The 23413-nt window shown below is 39.5% G+C and overlaps 1 protein-coding gene across 2 annotated transcripts in view; it reads left to right on the forward strand.

Moving 5' to 3' along the window:
- The window catches only part of MEGF10 (multiple EGF like domains 10), a 106686-nt gene that overhangs the window by 56927 nt on the left and 26346 nt on the right, over nucleotides 1-23413 (forward strand). For both annotated transcript variants that reach the window (XM_065406302.1, XM_065406303.1), the window contains exons 8-12: nucleotides 512-724; nucleotides 7374-7548; nucleotides 8486-8606; nucleotides 11695-11858; nucleotides 15897-15999. In XM_065406302.1, coding sequence (XP_065262374.1) covers nucleotides 512-724; nucleotides 7374-7548; nucleotides 8486-8606; nucleotides 11695-11858; nucleotides 15897-15999 — 776 coding nt within the window. The remainder of the gene's footprint in view (nucleotides 1-511; nucleotides 725-7373; nucleotides 7549-8485; nucleotides 8607-11694; nucleotides 11859-15896; nucleotides 16000-23413) is intronic.

A 23413-nucleotide genomic window follows, 5' to 3' on the forward strand; every position in this document is an offset into this window, starting at 1 on the left:
CAGCCCTCATGGTTATCAGCTGGGTCCAAAGTCAGGAGTTTTAGATCATAGCACAAATGACTACTTGAGCTAAAGAAGGAACTATTAGTGTCAGTAGGTTGTCCTACTGTGTGAACCAGCCATTAATAGAGGTGGTTGGTGTGTGTGTGTGTGTGTGAGAGAGAGAGAGAGACATATTTAACATTGGAAAAACTATTTCCCCTAACTTTTGTACTCAGAAACGAATGAAATGTTTTTGCTGAAACTTTCCAAAAAACATTTAGTCTGAGGCTGATAACAAGCATATAAAAGTTAAAATTTGGCAAAGTTATAAGCAGTTGAAAACAGTAGCTTATAGTGCAAAGTATTAGGCAACCTTAAATAGAAGCAAAATTACTAGCTCCACCTATAATGATTTTAAGAATTCTGTCCAGAGAAAACTCTTCAGAAACTAAAATACATTTTTACATTGATTCTCCAAAAATGTTTTAAATTTAAGGCAAGTAAACCTAATTTTTTCTGACTTTCACAGATGCCAGGATGAATGTCCAGTGGGGACTTATGGAGTGCAATGTGCAAAGACCTGTCAGTGCATGAATGGAGGGAAATGCTATCATATTAGTGGTGCGTGTCTCTGTGATCCAGGATATACGGGAGAACACTGTGAAACAAGGCTTTGTTCTGAGGGAGTCTATGGTCTCAAGTGTGACAAAAAATGCCCCTGTCACTTGCAGAACACTCGCAGGTATGTTGTTATATCTTTTAGCAGATTTTCTCCAGGTGGAACATTTAACCAAGAATGTAAATTATAAGGAAATAAGTTCCTTAGGTTTCCAGGAAAAGTGAATCAGCTAAGAACCACAAAGCTTAGACAGAGAGACTATTTAATGTTTTTATAATCATAGCAAGAAACACAATAACAAGCAGAGCAAGAACTGCATAGATATAGATATAGATATATTGGCTTACAGCTTTATTTGATGTCCTTAAATAGCAATTGATAATCAGATTTTAAGATGAATATCAAGATTCATTGACACGAGATAAATATTGACCTGGTCTTGGCCTTTGTCTAAATTTACCACATATAAAAATAAATCTTTACATTTTTCATCATATGAGGTCAATAGACCTGCTTCTCCTTTCACTTACACTGGGGTACTATTAATTAAGAGTATCTCCAATCAAGTAAATGGAAGTACACCATCCCGTACACACAAAACTGATGTGAGAGGAGAATCAGGCCCAATATATATATTGTGGGGAGGAAGCATGCTGATTGTTTTAATGAGATATATCTGGAATTCTCACCATTATGCCTATAAATTTCAAAAGTGTAACTTTTTCATTTAATCTAACATTCGACAAAAGGTGAAGTTTGATGCCAAGAAATTGAATAAAATTATTTGTATAAGCAATCTAATTGATTTACATTTCTCCATACCTCTGTAGTATTGACTCAGAGAAGCTAAACAATAGACACTTACTAACTCATCACATGACTCTTTTCAGGCAATCATGAGCCAAATATTTTTGCATTGTGTATGTATGTATGGGACCCACAAAGCCTTAACATGTTGTAATAAAAAATCTATAAACCAGAAATTCTGAGATAATCCCTTTGGGATGCTAGGGAAGGGATGGGAGATAAGACAAGATAGCATACAATCAAAATATAATTCTCATGACAAGGCTTATCTTCTTATAAAGCACACCTGGCTATATGAAAGACTCCAATAATTTTGCATTCATTCACACATAATTCCATTAATAATACACAATATGTCAGATAAGTTTTGTGTACATATGCCAAATGTTTTGCTGTCACGGATTGCTGTGTTAAAACTATTTGCAGAAATGATGTACTCTTACACAGAACAATGTTGTGTTTTGTATCTGAGATGCACATTTTTTTATACATAAAAATAAAGCCTTTATTCAGAATTTAGAAGTAACATTAAAATGCACTGGGACATTAATGAAAAAATCTCCTTTTGAATATCTCTGTTTGTGTGATCCTGTTAGAGGGCATTGTGAGAAATAAATTCTTGGATTGCTTAAATTGTTCAGCATAACTTCTGTTGACAAGCCATGTAAGAGAGGGCTGCATTTCTCTCATATTTCACTTACGTATTTGTATGTTGGTGTACTTGTACTTCTGTTTATCCCATCTACTTGAAATGTGATTTGAAACAATACTGTTTGGACAGGATGTGAAATCCAGTAAATTATGGATTGGGGAGAGAATTTAGGAGTAAGAAAAACTATAATCCCTCCCCATTTCTCTGCACCTTGTCTGGCACTCAAAACAGCAGTATTTGGCCCTCATAGCACTATGTGTATAAATTATGGTTAGCCAGTTTTCTGCAATTTTAATTGAAGACTACTGTAGAAGTTTAGTTTGACAGAAAAGTATTGCATTGTATAGCATTTCTGATATTTCAAGGATTACTTCTGAATTGTGTTCAACACAGCTGTTCCTTCATTTATACCTCTGGAAGACAGCTTGTGGTCAAATCAAATCACAAATGTTCAAATGTAAACAGCAGCATATGGCTGATCTTTTTTTGAACATTTTCCCCTCTGTATGACAAATCAAATGGAACTTAGCACTGTTGTGGGTGTGGGAACATGTGTGTCTGTAAGTGCATGTTACAGTTGAGTAGAGAAAAGTGAGGGGAGGGAAGCAAAAATTCACAGGCTTCACAAGATATTTTTATATTTTTCTTCTTCCTTCGTGCTGGGGGGTGATTAAGACCACCAGCTAGTAGCAATCAGATAACTTATGAATAATAATGGGGAAAACATAGGCCCCACTGAGGATACTTCCCTTCCACTTTTGATGATACAGTTGTTTCTGGCTATCTTCTGTGACTAAATGCCAGCCTGGTGGGAAAGAACTTACTCTCACATAAACACATCAGGGAATGTCTATGTAGAGCTGATTGGGACTTTTTCCATTAAACATTTTTTGTCAAAATGGAAGCTTTTCATGGAAATGTTCAGAGGGAAGGTCTCTGAGGTCCAGGAGGGAATTTTGGAGAAAGAGAGAATTATTAACACATCCCAGTATAGCTAATAGTCCAGTGGTTAGGGCACTGAGCTGGGATGTGGGAGACCCAGGTTCAAGTCCCTCCTTGATCTCCCTTATGAGTGCCCTAACAATCATGCTACAGAGTCAGTCTCTCTCTTTGGCCCATGGGCTACAGGTATCATAGGCTGTGGGAGGCTGTGCCTCCCCAAACAGCCTGGTGTGGCTCTGCCCCCAGACTCCCTCTTGCAGTTCCCTGCGCTTTGTCCTGGCTTGGGGTGTCTGGGACTGCACTACCCACCTTGCACTTGGACCACACTGCCTGGTGTTGGGGGTAGTTGCCTGGCACTGGGACTGTTGGCCGTGGTGAGGGTGCTCTGGGCTCCTGTGTGGGAGCGGAGGGAGAGCAGTAGGGCTTGGGGCAGAACAGGAGAGGCCGGGGGCTAGCCTCCCCCAAAAGCTGGGTCACCAGCCACCCATGTTCTGGCCCAGTGAATATTTAACTATTTATATCAAGTGGAACAGCTTCAACAGAAGAGAAAGACTGACTGACTCTATTGCCAAGGGGTTAGAGCACTTGCTGTTGATGAACAAAGATCAAGCATCCATGCTGATTCTTTTAGATACATCAGCTGCCTTGAATGATACTGACCACGTGATATGGTTGACATGCCTACTGACGCTGGCGGGGATGGAGTTGTATTTGAGTTACTTTGTTCTCTTCTGTCCTAGATGGCTCCAAGGGTTGTACTGGGTGACCGGCCATCTGCTCCAAGGGCTCTCTCATGGAATGTTTTATTCTACACTCTCTCATCAATATGTATGTGAAGTAGTTTGGGCTGCAGTGCCAACCATATGCAGATGATGTGCAGCACGTCTCTCTGCTCTTAGACCAAATGATGCTATTGATCAATTTTCCATGAATGAGAGCTAGCTGGCTGAGGCTAAACTTAGATAAGACAGAAATAAAACTAGAAGGTTACAGGAACAACCTGGAGAATTGGTGAATGTAATATCTAGCCCTTTTAATTAGGGGGTTTGCCTGCCCTTGCTACTCAGGTTCACAAACTGTGGGGCTTGTTAGACCTTCAGTTGCTTCTGGAGGTTCAAATGGCAGGAGTCAGCAAATAGTGACTTTCCATCTGCCTTTGGTAAGACAGAACTGCCTTTGGCCAATTCTTTTGGATATGGACCTGTGCTGTGTCACTTTGAGGTTGGATTGCTGCAGTCCCTCTACTTGGGTGGCATCTGATGATCATTTGAAAACTTTAGAAGATACAGAATGCAGCTCCTCACTTACCTAGTGGTAATTCTTACAGGGAGAAAACTACACCTATTCTCCAGAGAGTGCCCTGTTTTCCAGTTAATTTCTGAATGCAGTTCAAGTTGTATTATTTTTTATCTGATAAGCTTGTCAGGGCTTTCTGTTTCATCATTGTTTCATCCTGGCAGTTGAGATCAGCTGGAACACTCAACCTGGCATGCCAAGGTCATCCTTAATAGTGGGGCCTTGACTCAGGACTTATTCATGATCTCAGGTTTAACACAGCCCCAGTATGTTGCTCTTCAGCGCATACCTATTTTCTCATGCTTTTTCTGAGATAAGAGTGGATGAGATGAAGAGGGATGGATTCAGTTTATGTGTGCTGATAGTGTTTTTAATGTTGACATTAGGTCATTTTGTATTTCTGGATGGGTTTTTTATGGAGGAATTGTACATATAAATTGCCTAGGGAAGTTGTGGAATCTCCATCATTGGAGATTTTTAAGAGCAGGTTAGACAAACACCTGTCAGGGATGGTCTAGATAATACTTAGTTCTGCCATGAGTGCAGGGGACCGGACTAGGTAACCTCTCGAGGTCCCTTCCGGTCCTATGAGTCTATGATATACATAGCTTTTTCATCAGACCATTTTATAAATTGAAATAAATATATGGCATAAAGTGTGCCAGAAAACTGCAGACTTAAATAACTTTATTTATATTATTACCAAATATACTGAAATTTATCTTAGTGCTTATATAGGAAATATACATATATGTCCCTAAATTGTGAACAAAAATGAACAGGAAAAAAAGCAGAAATACTTGCAGCATCTCTCAACGTCTATTCTACCTCCCTATCTTAACACACAAATCTTATTGCCAATTAAGCTAACTGCATGAGAACCATCAAAAAGCTTCAAAAGTGCTCCAGCTTCCTACATCTAATTACAAATTACAGAATACTAATTTTGGTGTCAATCAATATATGTGCGAGTATGCCTTACTAATACTCACTGGGGGGCACAGAATATCAATGCCTCTGTCTGCCTCATATGCTACACTCTTTAAAAAAAAAAAAAAAAGGGGGCAGCTCAAAGGATTTATTTCCTGAAATCACTGCACCACTAATTTTAATTTTTTATATATTTATCTTATTTCTTCATGCAGTGCTGCCTATTGTTGGGCAGGTTGAGAATGCTTTCCATATCACTGAATACCTCCTGTAGTGATAAGAAATATGGGGATTAGATCCAAAATGCCTTTGGAGGCATACAGAAAAGCAATTAGGTATATGGAACTTATTTCTCAGGGAACACATTTCTGCCTCTCTTTCTACATCATGTGTTTCCTGAGGTTAATATGTATTTCATTTGAGAATATTTCCATTCCAGCCCCAATTACCTGCTGGTGTTCTAATATTTTAATATATAGACTGTTCTCAGCAAACACCACATAGTCTGTTGGTGTGGCTTGATCTGTTTCCATACACACTAGATCAGTGGCTCTCAAACTTTTGTACTGGTGACCCCTTTCACATAGCAAGCCTCTGAGTGTGACCCCCCCTTATAAATTAAAAACACTTTTATATATTTAACACCATTATAAATGCTGGAGGCAAAGCAGGGTTTGGGGTGGAGGTTGACAGCTCGTGACCTCCCATGTAATAGCCTTGCGACCCCCCTGAGGGGTCCCGACCCCCAGTTTGAGAACCCCTGCACTAAATAGACCACTCTAAACTTCTCAGTTGAAAAGATCAGGGGCTAGATTTTCCTCTCATTGACAGCAGTTTTACACAAACTAGTCATGCTTTGTTAAAAAGAGATGTATACATTTAATGCCACATTCCCTATTTTCACTTGTGACTATTTTAAAGATGATGATTATTAATTCTACAACACCCAAAAATACTTTTCATACCTTCAAATAGGGAAAAAAACCACCTCTCAGTTTTATTCATGTGTACACACACACACACACACACACACACACACACACACACACACACACACACACACACACACACACACACACACACACACAAAGTCAGCAAATGAAGGAAGTCTAAAGGCATGTAAAACTTCCTTGATGTCATGGGTCATTTAATGTGTCTGGACTTAGACACATTTTTTTCCAGCACACTTCAGGGGACTTTACTTCAATCAGTGCCGGAAGACTATCTTTAAACAGTCTTCCTATTGTAAATATATTTGATTTGGATATTGAAGCTTTCCTTTGGTGAGAATTAAACAAGTGCTTTGTCTGCCAGAGTGCCACAGAGTACTCCATTGTGTCCACTTTTCCAGCACATATATCTTAGCACAGCTGATGATGTCCATTTGTTATGAGGCAACAGCTGTCTGACTGGCCATTCAATGGAACTGCTGTTTCAGGTAGAGACAGCTGGTCTATCACCAGGTATGTACAGTGTAGACTAGACACATTCTAAAAGGTCACTGAGTTTGACAGTGCCTCTGACTTCTCCCTATGAAAGTGATTTGGTATCATTTCTTGGAAAGAAGCCAGTTATACACTTCTCAACCACAGCTTTAAAGAGAAGAGCATTCATGTTACTCCTTGAATGTTGCTTTATTAAAGAAACTCGTCATCTTTCTCAGACAAAAGGATTATATTTCTAAATGGGCTTTGTAAGAAAATAAGATGCTGATTTTAACCATTATTTGAAAAATAATTATGTTTTAGTTACAGCTGAATTACCAAGAAGCATAGATGGAAGCTTGAATTTTTCACCATTTAAATATTTTTCATGTCATGAAATTTACAGTCATGAAAGGTAACTGTAGCATATGTAGGGTTTTTTCGACACAGAAATGGAAAAGATAGATCTTTTCTTTTCAAACTAAATAAACACATAGATTTGTAAGTATGTGTCTTTATGTTGTATTATGTTACATTATACTAATTGTGTGTGTGTTGTGTATGTTTAGTTTGGGGAAAATATATATCTTTATACACAGTATATGAAGTCCTTTAAACAACATATCTGTAACAGCATGTCGTTCTCTGAAAAAAATTACATTGGGATCTTGGTGTCATATTTAGTCCCAAATTATTTATTCCTTTCATCTTCTTCTGCCAGCTGTCACCCTATGTCTGGAGAATGCTCCTGCAAGCCAGGCTGGTCTGGACTCTACTGTAATGAGACATGTTCTCCTGGATTCTATGGTGAATCTTGTCAACAGATCTGCAGCTGCCAAAATGGTGCTGACTGTGATAGTGTGACTGGAAAATGCATCTGTGCCCCTGGATTTAAGGTAAATAATTCTGAAGTTCACAGTTTATTTTTTTCCTTTACTTCCTTCAGTTAGGGCCCGTTCAGTGAAATGCTGAGTGTACTCCTTCTTGTGAGGTTACTGGGAGGTCAAAGCATTCAGCTTGTCACTTGTCAGAAGTCGCTTAGCTCCTTGTGGGACAGGCTCATAAAGGAAAAAAATTGCATTTGGATCTCTTAAAAATAATGTAGTGATGAGAATGGAAAAGTGCTAATAAGTACATACCTACTACAACAGAAAGGAATCGGGGGAACTGTGACTGTTGCAGCACTAATCTGTGGATTTAAGTAACTATTTTATAGTAAAAATCTACAATAAATACAGTTATTTCTACAAATCATGATACCTGATTTCAGTGGTTCTCACAGATGTTTGTTCTTATATAGAAATTTGATACTAAAAATGTAACCTTGAAGACATACTATGGTACTTCTTTTCTTCTATCAGTAATACTGTGCATAGTAGAAAGAGCACTTTAATCAAATGATATTTTTTGGAATATTTTATATGTCCAAATTGTTTTCCATTACATTACCATTTTACATTACACTCTGCTTTCGTAAATTGCTTCTTTGTACAGTAGTACTGAATATTGGCTTACCCAAGTGCTGGCAGGTATGTGACATGCTCTCCCACATCAACTAATGTAAAACAAATACTTATTGTAGATTTAAAGAGTATTAAGAGCCTTGCTTAATGATTTCCTGTAAACCCAGGCTGACCTGATGACAGCCTAGAATGTGACATGGTCTGCACATTTTCTTATACTTGTAATACTATAACAACAGTCAGTCTCTCAGAAAGGGGTTGACAAGTCAGTTAAATCTAGGATTAGAGAAAGTGCTGGTGATATTTTATTGTTTGAACTCTCGTTGATGTTTTGTCAAATATTTTTTTAATATATTTGTGTATGTTTTAGGATTCTGATTGTGCTACTCCTTGCCCTCCGGGAACCTATGGAGTAAACTGTTCCTCTGTGTGCAACTGCAAAAATCAAGCCATCTGTTCTCCGGTGGATGGTTCTTGTACCTGCAAAGCAGGTCAGAGTGCCTAACAAATTAGTCTCCCATCTCTGTAATCAGTCATCAGTATAAGTTATTTATACACATCAAAATGAGCTTTTGAAATAGAGAAGAAGAAATAAACGCAAACTTAAACTAAAAAAGAGTCAGGCACTAAGGCCATAACAATGCTGGCTCCCTCCACTGTTCAGAAAGGTGACAAACAGAAAAATATCTTCTCAGAGACAATTGTGGGCAGCTTGCCTTTGCCATCACTATTCTGCTTTGTATCCACACACCCTTCACATTGCTCTCTGTGCAGGTCACACTGGAGTTGTGGATGCCGGGGGGATCACTGGTACCCACCCCAAGCTAGAATGCTGCTCTCTTCTCTGGAGCTGCTGAGCATAAGTTACTGTAGGTTTCCTTGTGAGTGTATTTGTCAGCAGCCCTACTTGACTGTATACTTCTTTTCAACTCCCACTCCAAATCAGCATGAATCTGAGCAAGCTCCAGGTCACTGCAGCCCTCCATCCCACCGTGGACACGTGATATTCTTCCTGCCTGTTCAGCACCACTCTCTATACCCCCAAAATCATCATCTCCCCCTTGGCTCCCCCACACCTTTCCAGCTCAATCCTGTGTTCTCCAATCATTCTCTGACTTCATCCCAACACTTACCCTACTCCCCTTCTCAGCCTCACCATCGTTAGTGCGAGGTACTGCTCCTTCATTCCTCAGCACCCCCACTTTGACTCCACTCAGCTGGCTCTGCCTCCATCAGTATCACCCATCCCACTTTCTTTCATAACCCTCTACTTCTCTGCTTGGCATTCTCTCCCTGCCATAACTTGCAAACCCTCCATGTACCACGTGCTCCCCAGCTCACCTTCTCCCACAGCAGATGTTGGTGTGACCTTGCCTGTATATGGCAGGGATGCAGACTGTTTGCAAATTCTCCAGCCATGTGTTCTGCAGATAGAAAGGAGCATGACAAGAACTCCATTTTCCCTCTCTCATACAAGGTTCTACAGCCCTGCCTCATGTTTCCATGTAGTTCCTGTCCAAAGGAATATTTAAGGTGAAGGTACATGTAAGGATATTTTCTTACACACACAGAGCCTGAGGTTGTCCCCCTATCATCTGCAGGTGGAGAAAACCTTAAAAGCAGGAGAACCATCTTGGCTGTGCTGCTAGATTGGTCAGGGGAAATGGGCAGGCCACAGAATGCTGAGCAGGGGACTCCTCCATCTCCTATGTGCCATGGAGCTCTCCTCTAAAGTGCCTCACTTCTTAGAGGCACAGGAAGGGGATTTGGAGGTGTGGCAGAATCAGCAGGGAAGTGACTAGTTGATTAGCCGCTCCAGGGATTCGTAGGCCTAAATCCCCCATGTAGCAGGTGTGCTGGCATCCAATCTACTACTATAAGCTATGTGCTGTAATAGTGGCGTTGGGCAGATTTGGACTTGCAGCCGCTCTTTGCCAAATGGCTGGATTGGGAGGAGAAATATTGCTTTCCTCAGACCCCTGCCCAAAGGTCATTTGCTTGGGCCTTGTGAGAATTGAACAGAAGGTAGAATTTTACCCAACTTATTTAATACTAAGATGAACAAATAACTGAATTTAATTGTTTTGCTAAGCATTAAACAAATACTTGTCATAGCAAAAATAGTGTTGGAGACAACTGCTAAATAAGGTGAGGATCATATCTACCCCTCTTGCAATGTGTTATCCCTTTATGGTATTTCTGAAGAGCTCTGGGTTAAACCCCATTGATTTCAGTGGGACCAGGTTTTTACCCTCCATTTTCAAATATTCCATGTATTTACATGTACTATTTCCCCAAAATTGCTCTACATTTTTTCATTAACAACCATGTTGTTGCCCAGCTCTGGCAATGGAACAGGGAGCAAGACAGTGATGAGTCTGTGAAGGGGGAAGTGGGACAGATTTGTGGGGGGTGGGTCAGAGAGTGTTTGGGGAATATGATGTACTAGAAACATTCCAAATTTCATATGATTCTTCATGGAATTGCTTACTTTAATGATGCTTGTATTACAGGATGAAATGTAGGGCATGAAGGGATAGAACACAAATCCTGGAAAGAATATTGTGGAAAAATGTGTTTCCATATTTTAATTATTACAATGCAATATTTGCAACAAATATTTTTTCCTGAATTAAGCCCTAAGTTCTGTAGTTAGAAATCCAGAGCACAAGGCAGATTCATGACAACATGTGTTCTGAATAGCTTATTGATTAGATTCAGTACAGTTATTTTTACCTCCGCTTACTGTAAACAGAGTATAGAAATAGAAACCTAACTTGTGTCACTGTCGATGATAGCATATGACTACTTGGCTGTTATATCCAATAGATGTATAGTATCATGTTTTTAAAAGCTTTCTGCTTTTCTGCTTACTTCAGTGTGTACTTCCTGAGTCATTTCTCTGACTTAATCACTGTTTGAAGCATCAACTTATAGGCATCTTCTAATTTGTACTGGGGTTATTTTTAAATATTCAGAAGGAAGTGGGGAATCTCCTGAAGCATCTCATATCTGTCTTTGGAAAAACCCATCTCACATAATGACTTTTTCACTGATCTATTTTTTTTATCCTTGGTTTCTTCTGCCAAGATCACTGTTATGACTGCACCATAGCTCTGTCTGCACTGAATATAGTCTGCAAAGAGCCCATCAGAAAAACTACTAAAGAAGTAGCAAATACATACCCTATATGAGCAACTTTGTTTTTAAGAAGAACTGACCATATTTTCTAAGGAATAAATTATTTTTTTTATGCTGTCCCTTGCAAAATTCAAAATAGTTTAGTGCATTTCAGTGAGCATTCTCAAGGTGTCCTGTTTTCCCTTCAGATGTACTATTAATTGCTTTCAAATGTTGACACCAATTTATAGTGTGCTGTGCACAGCTGTTACAGGTGCACAAGGACACCTCTGTTTGAACTTGAGCAAGGCCTCAGCTGGGAGGACTAATACTCTTTCATAGGCTACATGGCCATCCTTGCTGCTGTGTGTCACTGAGAGATTCCTAAAGAGGAACCTCCCAGCAAAGGAAGAGAAACATGTCCTTGTTTAATATGACACTTCATTTTTGTTGTGGCAGGTTGGCATGGTGTGGATTGTTCAATAAACTGTCCCAGTGGCACATGGGGTCTTGGTTGTAATTTAACTTGCCAGTGCCTTAATGGAGGGGCTTGCAATGCTTTGGATGGAACCTGTACCTGTGCTCCAGGTTGGAGAGGGGAAAAGTGTGAACTCACTTGCCAGGTAATTAAAATTCATTCAATGATGAGCTATAGGGTTTCTGTTATAAGTGGCCTGATCCTGCAAAACTTCCAACTGAGGGTATTTCTACTGAGTACAATGGGCTCCTCAGCTGTGTATATGAATATACAATACTTTTTTGTGCCTTCATATTGAAAATTTGACTCCAGATGTTTCGCTGACTGTTTCAGAACTTGTTAAGCTTAGTTAGAGTCAAATTCTGCCCTTAGTTACAACGGTATAAATCAGGAGTCACCCAAACTATTTCAATGAAGATATTTCAAAATGAGCATGTAAACAAAAAAAATGTAACCTCCAATTAACAAAAATTACTCTGAATATAAGAATGTGTTTAACTAGGTTAGTTTGTCTTCCATCATTAAAATAAAACCCAAATGAAAATCTTTCTCTCTCCTTCTTCAACCAGATGTACATAATCTTTTGTTGTAGTAGCTTGTTGTCTTCCTCTGCTTCAGAGCTTTGTCTGCTACTTCCAATATTTAAGCAATTTCTCAGGGAACCACAAAAAAATCTGGGTTTTAATAGAGGAAACTTTATAATCAATATAGAACAGAGTTTTACTCAAGATCTTTGGGAGTACTGTGAGTTAGACACTTGGGGGTACTGTGAGTCAGAATGCCTAGTAAAGGTGGTGGTCTCTTGATTAAGCTTTACTGCATCTCATTTCTTCCAGCCTGTTGACCCACACCCTTATGCTTCCTCAATTCTATCTCCATTTCTTCTTCTTCTTCTTCTTCTTCTTCTTCTTCTTCTTCTTCTTCTTCTTTTTGTTTCCAGAGACCTGCAAATCTGTTTGTCTCATCTCTCTTTTTCTTCTACAGACCCTCCTTCTGGTACAATTGTTTTTCTAGAGCGGGCTAGAAAACTCAGATTTTCCCCCAGGAACATTTTAGTAGGAAAATCCCCTTTTGAAATTTTCCCATTGGGAAATTTCAGTTTTCTCACAGGCAATGTATAAAATGTGGTAAAGTAGTTCCCTATCGACCTTTCTCACTGTTCCCCAGTTTTTTCAGCTGGGAAAGAGAAAAAAAAGGGAGCTAAATAAACTATGTTTCACTTTTAAAAGTAACACTTTCAATTTTAAGGGTTAAGGGTTAAAAGTGAAAGTGTTACTTTGTCTTTTAAAGTGTTAATTTCAGAGGGAAAGTAACACTTTCACATTTAACATTGTTAAGTGCTAAGATGTAACTACTGGCAAATGGGAAACAGTCAGATATTGGAGTGGTGGGGGAAATTCACAATTTCAGAATGAAAACATTGGAATCTTTTTTAAATAATTGTTTTTTCTCTGCTTTTTTTCTGTTTCAAATACATTTCAGAAATGAAAAAAAATCATCCAAAATTTGTTTCCAATGAAATCTTGTCTTCCAATGAAAAGAAAACTTTTTTGTGAAGAAGACTCTCTTGTGGAGTTATGGATAAAGAGAAGCTTTGGGTTAATTCAGTTACAGATGAATTACCTGAATTGCACATGAACCCTGTAAATTCCCCACCCCTGCCACTTCCACATATATGTGTTTTGCTTAGCTCCATTTTTTTCAATGACGTGGCGGTGTGAGCAGCTGGATTACAACATGTCTGACAGCCATACCTGTGCTACTTCATTGCATCCGGATTATGCAGCTCTAGGAGCAATCAGGAGTTAAATTTTGGGGAGACTGTTTTGCTTTTAATTAATTTTCTCCACAAAGTAACACAATATAATATAACTTAACATACTAAAATGAAAACACATTCTGTACAAACAGAAAACTGATAGGGTACTAACAATATAAGCACATACAATGCTTCCAACAAGAATATGAATTAAGCTCCTAGAAAACAGGATCAGATTTCTTTAAAACTACCTTGTCTATCTGATTCTGCAAAAAGCTGAATGCCCTCAACTTGCATTGGCTTGCATTAGCACCTTCCAATATTGGCTCCCTAAGAGAAAGCTGCTCTTTCAAGGCTGCTAACCACAGCAATCCACTATTTTCAGCAAAACAACACCCACAAATACTAACCTTTATCAAATGCTTTTTCCATCTCAAAATTCTGTAACATGAGAATAAACAAAAAAACTAATTTGAATGTAAGTCTCTACGTATGTCTTATCTCTAAGCGTAGGGAGATAAAGTGGGTGAGGTAATATCTTTTATTGGACTTCTGTTGAAGAGAGAGAGACAAGGTTTTGCACTTACACTGAGATCATCTTCTCTAAGCTTGCTGTTTAAATTATAAAATCTTCAGGACAGGGACTGTGTTGAGTACACAGTTGAAAATTAACAAATTAATATTATGAAAAGTGAATATTTTTGAAGTACACATAATTTATCCATTAGAGTTTCCATCCATAAATATTTCCCCTCCGCTTTTATTATGTGAGAAATGTTTTTGTCAACGAGAAAGTAAGTTATTTATTTGGGCCCACTTTAATATCCACATTCATTATTAAATTGATCCTCCTGACTAATACTTTCTCCCAAAAAACATAGATCAGAGGAAGTGCATATGACATAATATATGTACTGAAGTTTTATATTTTAGCCCATATCTCCAACAGTTATTAAACTTGAATCTAGACCTCATTAGTTTTCCTGTGTCCAATGTGGTCTGGGGAAAAAAATTTTATTTCAGCCACAATTTCAGGCTGTATACTTAGGTTGGTCATTCCAGTTCTGGTGAGCATAGGATATATCTTTTTATTAAAATTATAGCTCATATTAGTACTCAAAAGTAAGTGAGTTTGCAGTGTCTTATTTCTGCTATGTCTTACTTATAAATTACCCCCTTTCCAGAATATATTTGAGGATTTTCTTTCTTCACAAATCTGATTATATGCAAAGGAAGTACTTCCCTTAATCTCTTCTTCTCCCTTACATTAAAGTGGATTATTGAGATAAGTAAGACACTACTTATTCTTGAGTCGTGTGCAGAGCAGTGCAGTACAGTTCAGTGTTGTTCTGTTTTGGAATTGAAAGACTGGTAGTTGAATGGCCAGATCCTGTGGAACTCTATACAAATGTAGGCATGAGTATCAAGAAACAGCAGATGAATCTTGATTTAGGCTGCATTTCAAGTTCTGATGTTACTATGACTATATTTTTAGCCTTGGTATTTAAATTATCCTACTGTACTAGCTTTTTAAACAGTGCTGTGTGTTTTTCTTTTCTTGTTTTCTTTTATGCAGGTGGTGCCAGGCACATAAGTGTGATTATACTACCTATTCTGCCTTATATTTCATTTTGGTTCCAACCCCCTTTTCTGTAGTTGCACATTACTGCTAAACTTTTCTTTCTTCTGGGAGGTTGAACTAGTGGTTTTCCTTGGTGCAGTTTCCAGGGTTGGCTTGATGGGGAATTGTCTCTAAAATCAGTTTACCCTCTCCTACTTAACAGAAACTAAATGCAGTTAGAATTGGGTTCCATTAGAATCCCATGGAAATCATCTGAATTGCATTGGGGAAATTTAGAGGAGAATTTGACCCTTTATGTCAAATCCATCATACACCAGCTTTCCATCAATCCTCAGAAATGCTACTGCACTAAAAAATAATCTTTGTCTTACATCATTGTCCCATCTCCTTTTGCAATCAGTAAGCATCCTTCCCATTGTCAGGTTGCATTTACTGTAATGCAAAAGAAGGGAATTTTAATAAAAAGAAAGTGAGGCTGTTTGTGCTTATTTATAAAAGATTTATATGTAAAATGCAGTCCTAGTATCACTGCAAGCTAAAAGTTGTACTTCCATACTTCTACTTTCTACTGAGTTCATTATAAATGGCATCACTAAATGGCATCCTTCTTGGCAATCTTAATAGAGAGGTCAAGGACTGAGTCAGTATGGAAACTGAATTACTCCCTCCTTCAAGGTCTCTCCAGGTTTCAGGTCAGGTTTTAGGGCCATTAGTGGGACAGTGCAAGGAAGCTGCAGTAAAGGAAGATTGTTGCTGCTTGAGAGAGGACTGATCAGAACTTGTTCTCCTCTGACTCTCTTTTTTAGCTCTCGTGGTTTCAGCTATGTTTTTTGTTCTGACAGGATGGCACATATGGAATGGACTGTGCTGAACGCTGTGATTGCAGCCATGCAGATGGCTGTCATCCAACCACTGGTTACTGTCGCTGTCTCCCTGGATGGTCAGGTAAAACAGAGATTAATATGAGGGTTAAAAAAATGATGACAACCTAAATAAGGTGGGACCCAATCATTCCTTTTGCTGGCAGAGAAGATCCAGACTGGTAGTTTCTGGGATGGGAAGTACAGAAAGATGGGAATGCCACCTCCATGGCATGTGTTCCCTTTCATGGAATGTAAAGCTCCCTAGGATCTGGGCTCTGCATACATTTGGGAGTGGAAGTGGGAAGTCTCAAAATGCAGCCAACCTCCACACCATGGTCCCTTCAAGACAAGGTTGGTAATTGTGTGGATATCTAAGGTAATGCTGACAGAGCCCCACCTGCACCATCCCCAAGGAGACTTTTTAACACTCAAGCACTAGGCAGCCAGCCAGTGGGATCATGGCTCCTGCAGAAGCTGTGTTGTCAGTAGAACTGTCTGAAATTATTTGCACACACAGTTTTTCTGATGAAAAATAAGCTTTAAAAAAGCTGAAATTTTGGTAACATTTCTGTAACATTTGTATTGATTTTTTATTCAATTTTTTGTCAAAATTGTGTTTGAAATTGTTACTGAACACTTTTATTTTCAGAAAAATGTTTTCAGTAAATGAAAATGTTCATTGTTTTTATTGTGATTTTGATTAAAAAAAATTGATGATAAAAATGTTGTGGAAACTTGCAAAAAACAAACAATTGGTCCATTCCAAACACTGTGAAACAGAAGAGGTTTAGAAATTTATTATGAGACTCTTGTTCCATTTTTTTCTACCAGCTGTACAGTAACTCCTCACTTAACATCGTCCCGGTTGTTATGTCCCTGATCTATTAGAGAACATACTCATTTATAGTTGCGCAATGTTTCCTTATAACGTTGTTTGGCCGAGCAGGCTTGGAACCAGGGTGGGCTGGCAGCCCCCTATCAGCTCACCTCCACCACCACCCCCAGCGCCTCCCACCTCTCAGCGGCCTTGAGGATCAGCAACTTCCCCCTCCCTCCCCGCAATCAGCTGTTTCGCAGGTGTATAGGAGGCTCTGGGGAAGGGAGAGGGGGAGAAGTGAGGATGCAGCGTTTGACAAGTTATAGCATATTTTTCTGCTCACAGAAAGTTTGCAGACAGACTGATTTCCTCAAACATAAGCACTATTTGAATTTACGTGGTTTATTTTGCAAGTTTGTATTTTAACTCTGTGGATAGATCACAGACATTTCAATGTAAGTATTTGATACTCAATATTTGAAATTCATGCGTTGGTTAGCTGTTGCAATTGGTTATAACTTGTGTTATACTGTTTCTGTTCTCTGATCGGTTATGTTTAGTTCTTACAATCAGGTGAGGCACTGACAAAGCCAGTGAGGCTTTGATTCTTGCAGAGAGAGAAAGGAACTAGCAAGGATTCATAGACCTTGCCTGAACTATCATTCTAGTGTGTAGAATACTGTACAGTTTATTGACTGGCTGAAGAGCTTAAATTAATTTTCACTTGTCAAGTTCATACAAAATAACTTTTTGCACCAAAATTCTCATATTGTGTGTTTGGTTCCCGATTATGAGCATGAGTGTGCAGGGTTGGTGTGTGTAATCGGATGTCTTCACAAATTGTGCAGGCACAGGTAAGAAGACCAACTGAAAAATTGTCCATTAGTCTCTTAATATGGAGGCAAATAGTCATAAAGGCCAGCATCATTTTATAAAACTTCAAAGGAAACTTCAAAAATATAACACATTTGTTGTAATGACTTTAGTAGAATCATGACAAACTTTTTTATAACAGGTCTTTCCATAAAAAAATATTAGAGACTTGAAAATTATCAGTAGAATATTCTAAACTAGATTGTGGCCAAGACTTTTAAACATAGCACAACTCTCCTGTCCTATTTGAAGCCAGTTACTGAAAAGAGGGCAATGACTATACATTTTTGCTTCTTTCAAAGTTAATTTGCCTTTTAGACTTAGGGATGAGAAACGTTTGGAAAAAAAAAAAAAAAGCCTCACACATGGTTATGGGTGAAATTGAGTCTCCCTGATGATGTCATCTTGGCAGTGTGTGTAAGAGAGACTAGTTTCAACATGTCACTGATGTCTAGACATACAGTATCTTATAAACAAAATAGTTTTCTTATACTGTCTGAAAAAATCCTCCACCCACACACCATGGGTCAGACTGACAGCCATGCGGCAGCCACACTTATTTATGAATGTACCTATATTTAGAACAGAAAAAAAAAAGATAATACTTTAGAAAGAGGTTCTAAAATGGCTGTGCCATAGATTCACATTTTAGTGATGGCACTTTGACTGTTGGGGGTAAACAGACTAATAGTGGTGAAGATATCTTTTGTTATAACAGAAATTTAAACAGATTGGTAGTGTATGAAAAATGAATGGAGATACTGAAACGCAACAACATAAGATGATTAGATTTTTAAAATGAGATCATTGAGCTGGTATATGCTAGGATTAAAAACTCCAAATTCTGTAGTTTACAGAGATATCAGACCTGATCCTGCTTCCACTGAAGTCAAGGAGAAATGTACAAGTGGAAGGGACCCTGAGAGATCATCAAGCCCTGCTGCCTGAAGTGAGGCAGGACCAAGTAAACCTAGACCATCCTGGCAAATGTTTGTCCAAGCTGTTCTTAAAAACCTTCAATGATGGGGATTCCACAACCTTCCTTAGAAGCCTGTTACAGAGCTTAATTACCCTTAGAGTTAAAAAGGTTTTCTGAATATCTGACCCAGAAGTCCCCAATCGGTGGGGCATGCCCCCTAGGGTGGCGCAGAGGAACATATGGAGAGGCACGGGGGGCAGGGAGGGAGCACCATACAGCTCCATTCCTGGCCCTGGCCCCAGTCCCGGCCCCGGCTGCCGGCTCTGTGCCTGGGGTCCTGGCTGCCAGCCCCACTCCTGGGGCTCCGTTCCTGGCCGTGGCCAGGGGTTCAGCTGCCGGCTCCATGCCCAGGGTTGGTTTGGCATGATTTGTTCTTGATAAATCTATGCTAGCTATTTCTTATAACTCTATTATTCTCTAGGTGCTTACAAACTGATTAATAATTTGTTCCAGTATCTTGACAGGTATCAAAGTTAGGCTGACTGGTCTATAATTTCCTGGGTCATCTTAGGGTATGTCTACACTGCAATTAAACACCTGCGCCTGGCCCATGTCAGCCAACTCAGGCTCATGGAGCTCAGGCTACAGAGCTGTAAAATTGCAGTGTCGATGTCCGGGCTTGGCCTGGGGCCTGGGCTCTGGGACCCTCCCCTCTTGCAGGGTTCCAGAGCATGGGTTCCAGCCCAAGCCCGGACATCTACGCTGCAGTTTTATAGCCCGGTAGTCTGAGCCCTGTGAGCCTAGTCAGGCCACTACAGGTGTTCAGTAGAAGTGTAGACATGCCCCTAGTTCCCCTTTTTAAAGACAGGTATTATGTTTTCTCTTCTCCAGTCCTCTGGGACCTCACCCACACTCCATGAGTTCTCAAAGATAATTGCTAACAGTTCCTAGATTGATTCAGCTAGTTCCTTAAGTACCCTAGGATGAATTTCATCAGGCACTGCTGACTTGAATACGTCTAACTTATCTAAATATTCTTTAACCTGTTCTTTCCCAATTTTGGCTTTTGTTTCTTTCTCCTTGTTGTTAATATTAACAAAGAATATTGCTATCGACTTTATTGCAAATAGGATTCAGCTCTTCGAAAATACTGTGTCTGTGTCCTCCCTTTTAAAAGAAAAGCAGATATTAGGCATTTTCAAATGGTAGTTTTGTACATCAGAGGAATATTATGCAATAGATTGATTTTGTGGCATCAAGTATGATCTTAAGAGGGTGCTGAGCAATTGTTAAAGTCAGTAGCAGTTGTGGTATTTATGGGGGAGCAGGTACACAGCCAATACATGTAACATTTGGTAGTTAGCACTTTTCCTCAGTTTTCATTATTCCTCCTAAGGGTCATTTGTGTGCCTAGCATCATGGGTAGCAGTGTGGTGGGGAAGTAGGGCTTCTACGTGTCCAGTTCATACAGGTGGTTCGGAAAGGGCAGAAGAGGGCGGGGGGGGGGGGGGGGGGGGCTTGGCTTCACCTCCTCCTCCCAAAACACAGTGGGCTGGGGAGCTGCACCAGCATGCTGGGGAATGTGCACTGCACCAGACATAGACCTGGTACAAGCTATTCCTCATGAGCAGTGAGCGAACTGGCTGCTCCTGAGGCAGCACAACAGTATCTTCTACTGTTACACAGTGAGAGGTTTATGTTAAGAATGTTCATCCTAAAGGAAACCCCACCCTGTTTGGAGAATTCAAGCTAAGAATGCTCACCCTATGAGAACCCAGCCCTGTTTAGAACTTAAACTAAGAATGTTCACCATATAGAAGCCCCACCCTGCTTAGAACAGCTGGAATTAATGGAGTGGCTTATTTTCTGGTTCTCACTATTCTGATGCATTCCAGGAGCCACTTGAATCATTATGGTATAAAAGGGATGCACCCACACACATTTCAGATGACCTCTGTGCATAGCCCCACCCTCCGTCCCTTGCCATCTTTCACTCTATTTTTTAATGTCTTCATTTGGATGGAGAAGAATAAATAGGATAATGGAAAAGAGTAATGTGCTTTAAAATAAGAGAGCCTTAAAACTAAGAGACTTACACACACACAAACCCCTTATTGTTAAATAGTGACCATTACATTTGGTACAATGTGTACATGCACGTTAATTTACATATGTATATATTTTTGGTATTTCCAGTTCTCATCTTAAGCTCTGGGTACTCTATATCTAATTAAAACAAACAATAGTTTAAACTTCCATTTTAAACCTAATGCGCTTGGATACTATGCACTATTCCTCTCAATAATCATTATCCAGCAACTTCAGTAACATAACAAAGCTATTACCCCTAATTTCACCACTTCCACAAACAGCCATGAAAAAAGTGGAGTTTGGAGCAGGCCAGTAAAATTAGCAAATCCAGGCAGTAGCAGGCCAAGACGTTCCACTGAACCAGTGTAAAAAGCACAAGATTTTATTTCAGACAACTTAAAATATGCCTTATTTCTTAGTGATAACACATTATTCTTTTGCTATGTTGCACACTATTTGGTTAGATGTTTGGAGACCCTGAAGTAATACCATGTCATACTGATACTGCACATGCAATTTTAAAAATCAATTTAAGGCTTACGTGGTGCTGGGGATTATGAAATATGCTATGTATATCAAAACAATAGCACTGGCTTATGGAAAAGACAGATGCAATAATTCCTGTCTATGTTATGCCAGCAACATGTACAGTATTCAACCATATGTTATGCCAGACAGGATGTTGGTGGCTTTTCCCTAACCTGGACACCTGCTGATACTAGTCAGATTGTCTGTCACCATATGTGTCTGCTGTAATGAGGAAGTGTTGTATTTTTACCATGTGATCCTGACATTACTTTGGGAGCCACGCTTGTTATTGAATAGAAAAGTGAATGGCCATAATTATCAAAATCTGCCTCATGGATGTAAATAAGCAGGTTCTCTGGGACGCCTGAATTCTCTCTCTCTCTGTGTCTATCTTTTATTCAGTATGCATTTTTGCATACTGTGGGCTTGTCTCCACTTATCGGTGGATCAACGCTGCGGCGATCGATCCACCAGGAGTTGATTTAGTGAGTCTAGTGAAGACCCACTAAATCGACGGCAGATCACTCTCCCGTCAACTCTGGTACTCCACCAGAACAAGAAGAGTAAGGGGAGTCGAGAGGAGAGCATCTCCCATCGACATAGCATAGCGTGGACCCCGCGGTAAGTAGATCTAAGCTACGTCAACTTGAGTTACGCTACTAATGTAACTCAAATTGTGTAGCTTAGATCGATTTTCCCCCCGTAGTGTGTGATATCTTTTGTGTCTTTTTTTTCTGTGCCATTCCCTCCCCACATTAACAGCAAAAAATGATCCATTTCAGCATAGATGAGAAGAGGATCACTGACTCTTTAAAAAGATTACTGTAATAAATGGTGTGTATAGCACTAGTGCCCTGAAGGAATTATAATGCTCAGCTGTGTGTCATAGGCACTATACTGCTGATAGCTGAAGGAGATTCTTGTTTTGCTCAATTGACTGGTGTCTGTAATTTGGAAGCATAAGGATCTGAGTCCTATCCCTGCAATCTCAGTGAGTGCTATAGCATACTGACAGCCATCACCATAAATCATATTGCCACACATTTGTGATAATTCTGTACTATGATAAAGAGCACATTTATTTTCCAAAACACATGGTATGATAAAGCCTTTGTTCAATAACACTTTTTGTTTTGTCCCATATTGTTTTACAGTGAGTTCATTGTGTCCCCAGACCTGTTGGGGTTGTGCACTCTGACTCCTTCTATATACAGAGGCGATAGTGCTTTCTTTTTAAGAACAAACTTTCAATAGATTAACATAAGAAAAGGAGACGTTATTTTATTTCTTTTTCCTGTGGCTGTTCAGAATCTGATAACTGAAAAGTTAAGTATTATTAGACAGGGTGGCAGTGTGTCGAAACAATAGAGCCTTGAAAAGAAAAGATCACCCACTAAAAACCGTGAAATCTTAGAAGTAACTGGGCTCTTCCTTTAATAAAATAAACAAGATGTGTGCTACCAGCCTGTTTCAGCAGGGATTTTGTAGAAAGGTTGGTGCTGGCTTGCTCCCTACAAAAGCAGCTGGAGACTTATTCCTTCCCCAGATACAAATCAGTATATGTACCTGTCTGCTTATATGTGCCTCTTTCCCCTCCACCCCCAATACAGTGGAACTGCCTTGCTTATAGTGAATTTAGATATAAAGAAATTCCATTTATAATAAAGTGGATGGAAAGTTCAGAATTGTTTCAATGCATTACGTTGTGCAAATTGAAATTCCAAATGGTCTGAACTGATATGAAAATCTGTGATCCTGTATTTTCTCCAGTTGGAGACACTGAAGTTCTATCTATTCCCCCAGCTTCCCCTAATTGGAGATCAAGGGCTCCCCCTCTTCTCAGCTGGAGACAATGAAGGCATCCCCAACAACCATATCCCCATTGAGATTGTCCACCTCTGCACCCTGTGCTCTCTCCATCAAGCACTCACCCCAACCTGATTCCCTTCTCAGTGTTCACTCACTAATCTAGTAAAGAATTAGAGAAGCTTTCCTTGGTTTTCTCCATTATAGGATGCACCTGCTTTCCCTCTCAGGTGTCTGAGCTTTCTTTTGAACTGAAGTATTGTAAGTTTAAGGAAAAGTGTTTCTCATGTGAATAAGAACAAGGGATGAAATCCTGCGCCCCATTGAAAGCAGTGGAAGGCCAAGATTTTATGGAACATTTTGAGGGCCTGATCCTGCTCTCAGATGCAGTGTTCTGTGTCAGAATTAACTCCAGTGTATAGGAGTTATAGTAGGTTAAAAACAGGTCTTGACTCTGTTCCT

Source organism: Emys orbicularis, chromosome 6, assembly GCF_028017835.1.
Source record: "Emys orbicularis isolate rEmyOrb1 chromosome 6, rEmyOrb1.hap1, whole genome shotgun sequence".
Classification (NCBI taxonomy): domain Eukaryota; kingdom Metazoa; phylum Chordata; order Testudines; family Emydidae; genus Emys; species Emys orbicularis.